Raw genomic sequence first — 13469 nt, forward strand, 5'->3', positions numbered from 1 at the left:
CTATCATTCTATAATGTAGAAAATAGTAAAAATAAAGAAAAATCCTTGAATGAGTAGGTGTGTCCAAACTTTTGACTGGTACTGTACATTCCTCAGAGGTCCTAAACAATTCATGGAGCAAACTTGACCTATCTACAGTGACAAAACCACAAGTACATGACAGACAAGCCTGACCTCTTGACAGGAACAAGTCATGTTTACTCAATCATTAAAAGTAACTGTGAACCATTTAGGTTGAAGGTCTAAGGAGCTTCCTCCAACTATATCCAAAAGGACAGAAACAATGGCCTTTCACCTTGAATGTATAAATTACAACATGTTTAGGATGCCTGTTTAAATCTTCACTGATACCATTACATTGCAACACCAAATGGAATCATGAGACAAAACATTTTGGGACATACAATGGTCTAGTGCCATAAAGTACTAGTAGAATATCTCCAATCTTTTGTTCAGCAAAATATTAAGGAATGATCTGAAGCTGGAATTCTTTAAAATGTAGATACGTGTATTCTTCAACTTAATAATTAGCCGGAAATTAACTTAGTCCAACTCTTGAATTAACAGTGATGCATGGTTTATTGCTGTTTAGGCTACTTGTCCTAACCAATACAACTATACTGACAAAGGTCATGATTGCACAATTATCTTAATGAAACTAACCCAGATAAATAAAGGTTCATTTCTAAATATACCACGATCCTTCTGCTACTGTTCTCTAAAGTACTGTTGATCTGCCAACTGAATCTAAATGAAGTACCACTGTCTATTGTCCCAATGGCTCCACCACCAAATGTACTGCTCCAGGGAAGTTCCCCCAACAAGTCAATCAGCCACTAATTATACCATCCAGCTCAGGAATCCAGTGGTCTCTGGGTGACCCTGTTTTGGGTGCAAACAGAGGCTGGGGGTCAGGGGTCATTTAACAGTGTTTGTCCTGGAGAGGGGGTATTCATTGACATTGGACCCCCTTACTTATTCTCTGTAATCACAAAGACAATCTCGCTCTCTCTTCCTCTGGAGCAGGATTCTGTGGGTCTGTGGAAACTGGGGGCATCCCGTTGACCTCAAAGATCATATATCAGCTTGATATAATGTTAAAGATCAGCATGGAGGTAGAGAGGAAGTGAATGGGACAGGATGTAGGAGCCACAAAGAGCCATACAACCAAGACAATAGAATGTATTCTAAGGCCACAGTTTCACATCCATCTGGCATAGGGTCACAGTCTTGGTCCTGGAAACCAGCCTTGTGTGGTTTTGGTTCCATCTCAGTATTAGCACACCTGATTCAGCTAATCAATATCTTGAGTGGTTTATTAGTTACCGCACACTGCGGAGACTGATACATAGTCTCTTCACTCACATGATCCATAACAGTGTGATGGTACCTCTCTTCATCATAGTGTGCAATTATTTTTGCATGGTATCTTGGCATTTACAGTGCCTTCAGAAAGTATTCATACCCCTTGACACATTTTTTGGCAATTTATTTTTTTTTAAAATACAGGAATCGCTAATTTATTCAAGTATTCACACTCCTGAGATGTCAGAATCACCTTTGGCAGTGATAATGATCAGTCTTTCTGGGTAAATCTAAGAGCTTTGCACACCTGGGGCCTCATTTGACAATATTGGGAGGAACTATTCTAAAATACAACTTACGAAAGGAATTTAGAATGTTAATACGCATAGAAAATGTTTGAGTTATCAAACAATCCTATGAGTGCACACCGGTAGGAGATCACCATCGATAAATACCAATTGTTCTCAGCCTCAGTGCACGACCATGGCTATTTGCATTTCGAAATGTCCCTAATTAACCATATATGGTCAAAATCATCCCTTTAAAGCATGTGGGGAAAATAAAATGGCGTACCATGACATACAACCCAGCAAACCAAAAAATCGTAGAAAAATATACTTTTCCAAGAATGAAATACAGGTGCTAGTGTCAGAGATTGAGTACAACCAATATATTATATTTGGTTCGCTCAGTTGTGGCTTGACCAGTAAAAATTCAAACATAGCAACATAGAGAGGACCATTGAGCCAATTAGTTACATTAGCAATGGCAAATATACTTCAAACGAGCAGGCAACACTCATCAATAAGCCATCCATCCTCAACAGCTCCTTCCTGTAGGCGTAGAGGCCAACATAGCTGTTCTGCAGAATGAATGAGTTGTGCGTATCACCTGGCCACCACATTCAGCAGCGTCTTTTGCTCACCACATAACCTATCGCCTGCACATTAAGAGTGGAAACCTTTTCTGTTGACATAGCTGAAATTGTTTTAGGATGGCGCTTTTATGGTCATGTGGGTGCGTTCTATTGCTCCGTTCCTATTTGGGAACCCATTGTTGGCAAAAAAAAAAAAAAAAAAAAACTCTCGACTTCAACCTGTTGTGTGATGGTGTATGAAAATTGCATGTTACAGTTCGTTTTGCTGATGTTTTGTATCCAAAACATCGAGGGCTGTGAGCAGTGGCGGTTCTAGCTTGTATGGCTCCCTGGGCGAACGACCCCCCCCCCCGCCAACAAACAAAAAGGCACCATTCTGCACTAACTCATTTTTATCCTGACATTTGGAACAACAAATAAATAATCGTAACATTTAAAACAAAATAAATATAAAAATATATTCAAAAATAAGACTCAAAAACATCAAAAAGAAGTAACAAAGACACATAAAAACACATTGTAGTATATAAATACAAATAAAAAAGATAATCAAATTATTACACTACTACCCTATAGCTAACAAACACACATAACACTAAATTGCACAAATCCTATATCACGCAAATAGAATAACACACTTATAAAGAGAACATGATTATTACACTACTGCACTTCAAACAAGAAACACAAACTAAATTGCTCAACTGCCATCTAAACGCTGACCTTTCTTGCCTTCCTTGATGCAAAGTCTTCAATTACATTGTCATAAGACAACTGCTCAGCAATTGCATGGTTAATACTGATGACAGCAAGGCTACTAAGGCATGCCTGTGACATTGTGGACCTCAGGTAGGATTTGATGAACTTTAGCTTTGAAAAGGGCCTCTCTGCTTGAGCTAAGGTGGCTGGAAGAGCAAGACAAATTCTGAGAACAGTCCACAAATTTGGATACATTTGGACTGGTTTTATATTATTATATTATATTAACGATTTCACACAAACCAGAACAAAATGCAACAATATGTCTGTGAAACTATATATTCAAAGTATTGTGAATGAATTGTGGTTTATTTGGTAGCATTTCGTAGTGTGACTGATTTTACTAATTGCATTAGTACTGTACAAAGTTAGAGGTGCGCTATTTGATAGATTTCCCCCGCTCTCCCTACCTCGGGCTTTCAGTGGGGAGACCTGAGGTCAACCTACTCCCGCCCCCCTCCCCATCTCGTACTTCTGAGTGGGAGAACTTACCAGGCAGTAGCCCGTCTATCTCACAAACTAGAATCAGGGCGCCCACTCCGACAAGGTTAATTGACCCACAGTCCCACAAGGTGACATGATATCATTGACGTGACGTGCAAATGAGCGATGGAAAACCAATCGAGTCAAATGTCACCATTACACATTTTTGGGTGAGGGCGCCCCGTGCCGCCCCCGGCGGCTGCCCATGTTGCCTATACCTAAATCCGCTACTGGTTGTGAGATGCCGATCGGCAAGCTCCCGCTGAAAAGTGCATATTGCCAAAAACCCGAGGGTGGATAGCACTTGGATTTGCACTGGAATGGCATGCGTTTGTCTTTTTAAAGTAGGTCTTAAATCCTCGCAAATTGCTTCATCAGATAATTTCCCAAAACCAATCTGTACTTTCTGCCAAAAACAATCCCACCTGTCTCTATAAACGCGCTTTCTACGAAATGCAGCGTGCCAAATCTTCAAATAGAGTGAGATCAGCCTAGTGCGACTTACCATTATGTCAATCTTTTATAGTATTTCAACAATGGTTTCACTTTCACACGTGCCTCTAATTTAACAAATTACTGTATTTTATAAGAACTATTATTGGGGCAAATGCACTAATGTACTCAAGTTATATGACTGTCAAGATATGTTTCATGAATTCACAATGGAAATACAACTATTATTACTCTCAATTTTTTTTAAATGTTCAACATATATTTTCCCCATTCTACGCTTGACAAGAAGTTCCCTTATTCCACCACTTGTCATTGAGCATTATGCATGGTCATAGCTGTGCGTAAAGTTACTAACACTCTTAAGCACACATGCATATTGACAAAACTCACACTTTACGTGGAACGCATGGTTTATGCACAGATGTGCCTACACATGACTGATAAATGAGGCCCCTGGATTGTACAATATTTGCACATTGTTCTTTTAAAAATTCTTCAAGCTCTGTCGAATTGGCTGCTGATTATTGCTGGACAACCATTTTCAAGTCTTGCCATAGATTTTCAAGCCAATTTAAGTAAAAATATTAACCAGGCCACTCAGGAACATCCAATGTTGCCTTGGTAAGCAACTCTAGTGTATATTTGGCCTTGTGTTTTAGGTTATTGTCCTGCTGAAAGGTGAATTTGTCTCCCAGTGTCTGTTGGAAAGCAGACAACCAGGTTTCACTCTAGGATTTTGCCTGTGCTTAGCTCTATTTGGTTTCTTTTTATCCTAAAAAACTCCCTAGTCCTTGCTGATGACAAGCATTCCCATAACATGATGCATCCACCACCACCTGCTTGAAAATATGAAGAGTGGTACTCAGTGATGTGTTGTATTTTCCCCAAACATAACGCTTTGAATTCAGAACATAGAGTTCATTTATTTGCCATGTCTTTTGCAGATTTACTAGTGCCTTATTGCAAACAGAATGCATGTTTGGAATATTTGTATTTTGTACAGGCTTCTTTTCACTATCGTTTAGGGTAGCATTTCTGGAGTAACTACAATGTAGTTGATCCATCCTCAGTTTTCTCCTATCACAGACATTCAACTCTGTAACTGTTTTAAAGTCTCCGTTGGCTCATGGTGAAATCCTTGAGTGCTTTCCTTTCTCTCAGGAAACGGAGTTAGGAAGGATGCCCGTATCTTTGTAGTGACTGGGTGTATATATACACCATCCAAAGTGTAATTAATAACTTCACCGTGCTCTAAGATAAGGGATATTCAATGTCTGCTTTTAATTTTTCACATATACCAATAGGTGCCCCTTCTTTACGAGGTATTGGAAAACTTCCCTGGTCTTTGCGGTTGAATCTGTGTTTGAAATGTACTGCTCGCCTGGGGGACCTTACAGATGTATATGTGGGTTACAGAGATGAGGTAGTCGTTCAAAAATTATGTTAAACACTATTACTGCACACAGAGTGAGTCCATGCAACTTATTATGGGACTTGTTAAGCAAATTGTTTACATCTGAACGTATTTAGGCTTGCCATAACAAAGGGGTTGAATACTTATTGACTCAAGATATTTCAGCTTTTCATGTTTTATTAATTTGTAAAAACTTCTAAAAACATAATTCCACTTTGACATTATGGGGTATTGTGTGTAGGCCAGTGACACAAAATCTAAATTTAATCAATTTTAAATTCAGGCTGTAACACAACAAAATGTGGAAAAAGTCAAGGGGTGTGAATACTTTCTGAAGGCATTGTATGACAAGATAAATGCATGTCCATCTAGTTTGAAAGACTTCCCCACAGTCTTACCTGCAATATAGAGGGAGGCATTGCGGCTGGTGGCCTTGCCTGCGCTGTTCTTTGCCACGCACGCATACACACCCTCGTGTGACTGACTCCGCCTCCCAAGGACCACGCTGAGGAAGAACAGGCTGCCCTCTGACAGAACGATGGGTCGCGATTGGCTGTCCAGCTTGTCCATCTCCAGGGGCTGGCCATTGCGGAGCCACTCGATGGAGGGCTCGGGTGTGCCTTCGGCACGGCAGGAGAGGGTGGCAGGGCTGCCTACCTTGACCACCACGTCTGAGGGATGGTGGACGATCAGCGGGGTTACCTCCACTACCTCCGCCCTCAGCCTGGAACCTGGAGGGAACAAAAACAGTGGATGGAGGAAAGATGGAGAAAATAAGGTTCTGTCAAATAGGTTCTGTCTAAATAGTTCATTCACAGAAGCTCTGGCAATAGTTTATTACTATTACTATGCATACTATTCATTTAGCAATGAATGGGGTGAGGAGGACGGGATCGGGCGTATTCAGGCTGGTATGGCCGTAAGCCATGGAACAAGAGTTGGATAGACTATTTCAACTTCATGGTACTCAAAAAAACTAACTTTGCATTAATATCCCTTGGGACCTGATAGTAGGAAAGGAATGTACTGATTCATACACCCATTCTAGTAATATCACAAACAAACACAAGTCATGGATGACCTTCCATTCCTAACTCACGTAACGGGAGGCCCTGTACAATCTGATCTTGGGTCAGTGTTTTAGGCTACATACGTCAACAAGCATCTCCTTTGGGAGTCTCGCCAATGCTTTTCATGCCATAAGCAACTCCCACCTTCAAAAACAAGTTCTACTGTGTTGGAGAGCAACAATGTAGTGCAGTATGACTCAAAGGCTAATGACAGATGGAGAGGTTGTGAGGACAAAGTGGGCAAAGTGGTCTCAAACAAAGTCTGCCTGAAGTAGTCTGAAGTGTGTGGTCCTCATTTAAAGTGGAACAAGGGTATACTTAAGAGTCAGTAATAGTGGGCTTTTACAGTAGAGACACCACACCCAGAGAGTGGCCCCTAGTTCAGGGTCAGCTCACACACTTAAGTAAAAGCATCCACCACAAACAAGCATAGACACCGGCTACCAACAAACAATGCCTATTCTTAGGACAGCAGCATTGGAATTCCATTGTTCGGCCCCTGGTAATGGATGACTCCAAGTTGGAGGAAATGGGGGGATTCTGCTGTACTTCCTGTATGGGACAGGAAGCTAAACCAGTCGCAAGGCCGTTTGCCCCCACCCACACACACTAAACAATAGAACAAAATTCCTTCACGCAAACACAATCAAGAGGGCTCAAAGGGAAATCTGTCACCTGTGCACTGAGTGCGTGGCTGTGGACCCCTGCTATTATTGCCCCGGCGACAATGCCCTTATTGAGTGGCAATGTCAAAACACTATTGATGCTAAGGCTTACACTGGCACTATGTACTATTGGATAAAAATTGGACTCTGGCCATTGAGCTGTGGTAGGCTATATATGGTTGTGTTGATTTTGATAATGAACATTGTAGCTGGAACAGTTATCTGATGGATGCTTTCATCATGTACGAGATGACATGCTTTCAAAGACTGTCAAGATTATTTTGATAGGATTTCAGATGTGTTACAATCAGCTAATCTTAACACTAGGCTCGCCATAGGTCTACCCCTGATTGCGAGGTAAGACATTTTTGTCAGTGGCTTGCAAAGTTTACATTGTTTCAGACAAAGCTATTTCCTGAGGGAGAGCCCACACTTAAGTCATGAAATGATTTTGAAAAATTGAAAGCAGTTTCAATTAAATATTTGGAAATTATGCATATTATTTACAAAACCTTTAAATGTAGACTAATACTATATTCTAAATGGTCACTTCCGTAAAGATTGGAATAACAATAGCCTAGTACTGTGTCAAACAGATGGACTGACTCAGGGGGGGGGGCTGTAGGCTACATCAACTGTTCATTATTTACTGAACAACAAAGTGCCATTGAAAAGTAGGAACATTATTTGAAGTAAGCAGGGGACACAAACAACCATCACAAACAGGAGAGAACTCTATTTGCTATGTATCACATATGGCTAAAGCCTGGTGTTAAAAAGCTTAGCCTATCAATAAACAAACGGTGTCTGATACCACTAGAAACTTATTTTGAGAATGAGCTCCATTCCTTCAACTAGGCCTCACAAACCAGGCCACAATAACAGAGCCATTGGAAAAAAAGGGTGGAAATATAGGCAGGGGAAACTTTTATAATGAACTTTATTTACTCAAATTGCTAGCAATAATTAAATAAACTATAAAAGCTGATATGTTTACCATATGCCTACAGTACATTACATGTATCATATACAAATAACAGCCTTACCTGCAAGGTTTCCAAGAGCTGCGAAAACTACCAACATTCTTATAAACACCTGTTCCGTCATTTTATGTTAGGTCACCAAGGTATGTAAACAAATCGTTATCGCATCGTTCACCTATCTGGTGAATATTACTTCACTTGAGGTGGCGCGTTTCCTGTTTTACGCTCAAATCCAAATTCCATTTGAGGAGGTTTCTTCTCCAGATTGATTAAGATTTTCCAGATAATTCCATTAGTGTTTCGTTTGCCATTCCATCACACATTGATTACCACCTTATCTAAATCCAAGAGAGCACCAATGCAATTAGCAACAGTCCCAAGTGACTACCATGCGAATAGAAGAGTTAGGCAAAGTGACAACAAGTCACCGCCTAAAAAATGCGCCACTCCCCCGTTTTAACTCCCAGTCTGAAAATGTGTCTTTCGTCGCATGAGTAGCTTAAGCCACCTTTTTAATCACCAACACATCAAGCACTGCCGCATAGTCTACACAGGATATAGGCTATTGTGGTTTACTTTGAACATACATCGTTTCCTCAAATGCAACACTTTTTCATAGAATAATAAGATCATTTGCATCTGGGGTACGTTGAAGCCTGTTTACATGTATTTCAATGTTCCCTCATTTGAAGTGCCAATTTGAGGTTATCACTTCGGGTAGCCCACAGCAATGTTGATCCTCATAAGCTATATTGGTTGCCTTTATATTTGGTTGCCTGCATTCTTTGAATGATTATACACTGAGTGTACAAAACATTAGGAACACCTTCATAATATTCAGGTGCACCCACTTTTGCTCTCAGAACCTCATGGACTCTACAAGGTGTCGAAAGCGTTCCAAAGGAATGCTGGCCCATGTTGATGCCAATGCTTCCCACAGTTGTGCCAAGTTGGCTGGATGTCCTTTGGGTGGTAGACCATTCTTGATACACACGGAAACTGTTGAGTGTGAAAACCCAGAAGCGTTGCAGTTCTTGATACACTCAAACCAGTGTGTCTGGCATCTACCACCATACACTTTTCAAAGGCACTTCAACATTTTGTCTTGCCCATTCACCCTCTGAAGGCACGCATACACAATCCATGTCTCGAGGCTTAAAAATCCTTCGTTGACCTGTCTCCTCCCCTTCATCTACACTGATTTGAAGTAGATTTAACAGGCGACATTAATATTTAACAGGCGACATTAATATTACACTCCCGTGTAATACAGCCATAAATGTGGAATGGTCGTCTTTTTTTTGTTGAAAACAATTTGTAGCAGCAGTTCTGTCAACACTGCATGGAACGACAGAAAATGAGGAGGCTCCCATGCTTCTAAACAATACATGGAAATGACTTAATCTCATGTTTCATGAACTGGTGACATTCTACAGCTCTTGCAGTCATATCTCATGGTTAATCATGGTGGAATTTCATCTGAAAATAAGATATGCTAGGAATTGTTTTGTAGATAGAAGCGATCACAATAACATCTGCTTATGTCAATAGCCTTTTTCAACTGATTTAAATGACTTATTTGAATGACTTGCTCTAGCCTACAGATGCATGCAGAGTAGGCCTTAAGAATAACAGATGCATTCTGATGTTTTCTTTCAGCGTTTAGAGTTTTAATTGAGACATTTTAATTGAACCAACATGGATACATCTCTCCTTTACACCCTTCTACAAAGACACTCAGATGTCATCACCTAGTGATACATTACAGCAGAGACAAGGAGGCCCGGCTAGAGCATAGCTGTGAGGAGAAAAGAAAAACGACTTTAGGAGCTAATAGATGCTGATCCCAATTACCCCAAATCCTGTAAAAACAGGGCTCCCGGAGGGAGATGGCGAGAAGAGAAAGGGATAACTACCAATGGAAGTCCATTTCCTCCAACAAACACATAAATAAAGTGTTGTTTATTGAACTGGCCATTGTTTCGGTCTAAAAAGGCCCAGTTGAGGTGACGGACGCTTATATTGATCCAACAACTCGGGTTAGATGGCCCCGGCCAGCTTCCAGACATGTTCAAAAGGTTTAGAGAGGCTGAAGAAGGAAGGCTCGCTCTAACCACATGGCATGGAAATGATGTTGGGTTAAATATGTGCTGAAGGATGGCTTCAAAAAATGTACCCAGTAGGTATTTTATAAACGCGAAGAAGTTCTGTTTGAACTGTTTGAGGCACAATTGTTCCGAAAGACAAGTTGAAAGAAGAATGCCATAGAACAAACTTATTGGCTGCAGTTAATGAGGTCTTCAACAATTTTGATGCCAATTCAGGAACAAGAGTAAACTGACCCAAGTCGACTCATACTGGTTTTCTATCAATCGTCCAATACATTTTTCTGTGTGTTTACCATCTTAAAGATGTCACGCATTGGTCCACACACTGGGACACATGCTGAGTGCAATGTCTCTCATAACAGCTTGGGGCAGGCATAGCTGTCTCACACTACAAAGAAAAATACACTTCATATGCAAATGACAAGCTTGCATAATTCATATAGAACTGATCATTTATGTATTTTACTTTTCATAAGTAGTTAATTGGATACAAAATATGTATGGGACCAACATTCTTTAGACTTTGATTGCAAACTTGGTGATGTCATTCTGTACTATTTTTTGATACGCCGACAGTCGATCAGATATACATTACCTAATCAGTAATGCATTATCAATAAGACGCCTAATTGCAGGAAAGCATTACTAATTCATGATATAGCCTAACTCCACAACTTCTATACTGCAATGAACTGCACCAAAGATGGATATAGTGGAACATGGAGAACCGTCTGAACTAATAGCATTAGCACTCCACAACACTATTGAGCTCATCAATCCTTCTTTACTATGGTACAGGTTTCCCTCAAAAGACATTTGAGCAAGGTCAGGGGGGAAGGAAGGGTGGTGCTTACCTTTTCTCCGGTGTGGCCTGTCCCTATGAGGCCGATGCTCCAATCGATGACGGACATGATCCTTATGATCCTTGACCTGTGTCTTTGACCCCTCGGCCAATCCCGGCTCAGGTAGACAGGTGCATTGGCACTGAAGTGACCCTTCCGCCCAGGTATAGAGCCAGGTCGCCCAGAGCAGACACATTCCAACCTGCATCTTCTAGCCTCTGCGTCTTCCCTATCTGGATGACAGCTCTACGCCAAAGCTCCGTGCCTAGCGCACAATCTCTGCCCCTGGTAGAGCCCCAACAGGCACATCTCAGCTAGTCTCTCCCCAGACAACTCTTAGACCTCCCTGCATTAAATTATTTGGAGATTGTTATAAAGAATGTTTTTTCTTTATATTCCTTGCACCCTGGCTTTTGTGCTCCCCTTCCTTCTCTCCCTCCCTCTTTCTTTTTTTGCCTCTCTCCTTGCTCTCTCACTCCTCTTTCTCTGTGCCTCTTTTTTCGGGGGGGGGGGGAGAAATATGTTGGGGGGGGGAACAATGATTGAAAAACAAGTTCAGGCCCCATACTGGGAGAGGAGCGAAGAGAAGGGGACCAAAGGGTCCTGTCTCCTCCAACAGCATATGTGTCATTCGTTCTGCACGGAGCAGGGGGACAGAAAACAAGGCCTGGAGGGGGAGGAGAAAGGGAAGAGAGTTTGGGGCAGGGGGAGGATACAGAGAAGCCTGTTTTACCAAAGCTTGATCAGTTCCATTAATCAAGTGTCTACCAGCTGACTGATCAAGTCCAGCACGATACCACTTTCTCCACTCCGCAACATCAAAGGGATTGGATATGCATCACGCCTCCCCACCCATTGGTTTGTGTTCTGAGATCATTTTTTCAAGGGAGACTGACTAAAGTAGGCAGGCGGTATCTGTTACGGTGTGCCCCCCTTTCCTGCCCATAGCGCTTTAGACCAAGGATTGGAGAGGGAGTGTTTCAGACCCTCTCTGAAAACTCTAAATGCATCAATGCAAGAAAGGGTAAGCCTTTGTTGGAGGATATTCATGCTTTTCCAACAAGGAATATTACAATATGCCATGAAAAGCCAAATGCAAGATGGAACAAAACTAGACATCAAGGCCGGTGCATTCTCATTTGTTGAGGTGTAGATAATTAATTTTCACCGGTGACAATTTCAATTTTCGGAGCTCACGTATCAATTATCTGGCCAGAAGAACGCCAGTTCCCTTTGATAAGAAGGGAAAGGGAAAAAAGGGGCCACAAAGTGTTATTTTTTTCACTCGCAGTCTTCCTTCAACGAGGCAACTCAAATCCCCATTGCCCACCCCCCACTAGTGCAACTAGCAAGGCAAATTTGTAGCCGCCTGCTCGCACAGTATGATCCCTCGTACATCATCTTAGATCAGCGATCACAATCAGACAAAAGTTTTTTTTTACAACGAACTTGTCGAAACGTTCTGGTCCGATGTTTCAACAACCACCATCCAGTCCAGCTGGTTGGAGACGAGAGGACTTGGGGGAACAGAGGTACCATGCTGGGCTAACACATCAGACCTGATCATGGGTTTTATCCCAACAACCTCTTGACAATTTTCTCTTTGTGCCCAGCAACCGCTAATGGACAATGACAGACTTGACGTTGATGTACTAAAAGTCACTATGGGGCAGGGAGATGCATACAGGGAAACCTTCTGCTGTATGCATCTAGTCTAGCAGTGAGCAGTACACATTACGATGCATAGCTAACCAAACTGTAAACCTCATAAAACCACCCTGATTTTAATATCTGATTGGCTACATCATCTTTCCAGTGTGAATTCAGCTCCAAAAAGTCTAACGATTGAGTTCAATGGACTATCACTATTCCATTTGAGGAACATGTCTGTGCAAAGTCAATAGTACAAACACCTCTTGCATCGTTAACCATTTCTTCAACACTTCATTGAGCTATTCCATTACAAATCACTCAGATTTCATTTGATACAAAAAGCAAGACCAACAGGTATGTCTTGTCCTCCCTGTGTATGAACTGACCGGACCACCAAACACACACACATCTTTCCTTTGGACCACAGTGACCATCTACCACAGACAACACATCTCTCACTCCATCATTACGACCACAGTCTTTTTAAAGCCCGACATCTTAACCCCTTCCCCGGGAGGTGGCCCATGTTCGGACACCTCTCCCCACAATCACAGAGGGATCCCCGAAGAGCCACGCTTTGCCCCGTGATGGGCCGTCGGGTCTGAGCTGACAGGAGGCCATTGGAGAGCACTCTGACCTCTAAATTGGGCCTTCGTCTTCACCCTGGGAGGAGGTAATCCCCTCCTGAGAGAGGGCTAAGAGGAAAGAGGCGACGCTGGCTCCTGGGACTCTGGATTTGTCCCAGAGTGTGTGGGGCACTGACAGCACCTTCTGGCCTCGCACAAAGGGCGTAATGGAGCGAGACCGGGGCGGCAGTGAGAAAATCCAGTCCTCTGCCCCAAAAATACATCGGCAGT

General features: G+C 42.0%; 1 protein-coding gene across 4 annotated transcripts in view; it reads right to left on the reverse strand.

Moving 5' to 3' along the window:
- The window catches only part of LOC135548728 (roundabout homolog 1-like), a 28691-nt gene extending 17330 nt beyond the window's left edge, over nucleotides 1-11361 (reverse strand). For 2 of the 4 annotated variants that reach the window (XM_064978596.1, XM_064978594.1), the window contains exons 1-2: nucleotides 10972-11361; nucleotides 5690-6022 (exon numbers count right to left, since the gene is read on the reverse strand). In XM_064978596.1, the coding sequence (XP_064834668.1) occupies nucleotides 5690-6022; nucleotides 10972-11167 (529 nt within the window). In that variant the 5' untranslated portion in view covers nucleotides 11168-11361. Of the gene's footprint in view, nucleotides 1-5689; nucleotides 6023-8072; nucleotides 8555-10971 lie in introns of those variants that run through there. The other 2 variants (XM_064978595.1, XM_064978597.1) reach the window with 2 other exon arrangements.
- Nucleotides 11362-13469: the final 2108 nt, after the last annotated feature.

The sequence above is a fragment of the Oncorhynchus masou genome, chromosome 11 (assembly GCF_036934945.1).
Source record: "Oncorhynchus masou masou isolate Uvic2021 chromosome 11, UVic_Omas_1.1, whole genome shotgun sequence".
In the NCBI taxonomy this organism is placed as follows: Eukaryota; Metazoa; Chordata; class Actinopteri; order Salmoniformes; family Salmonidae; genus Oncorhynchus; species Oncorhynchus masou.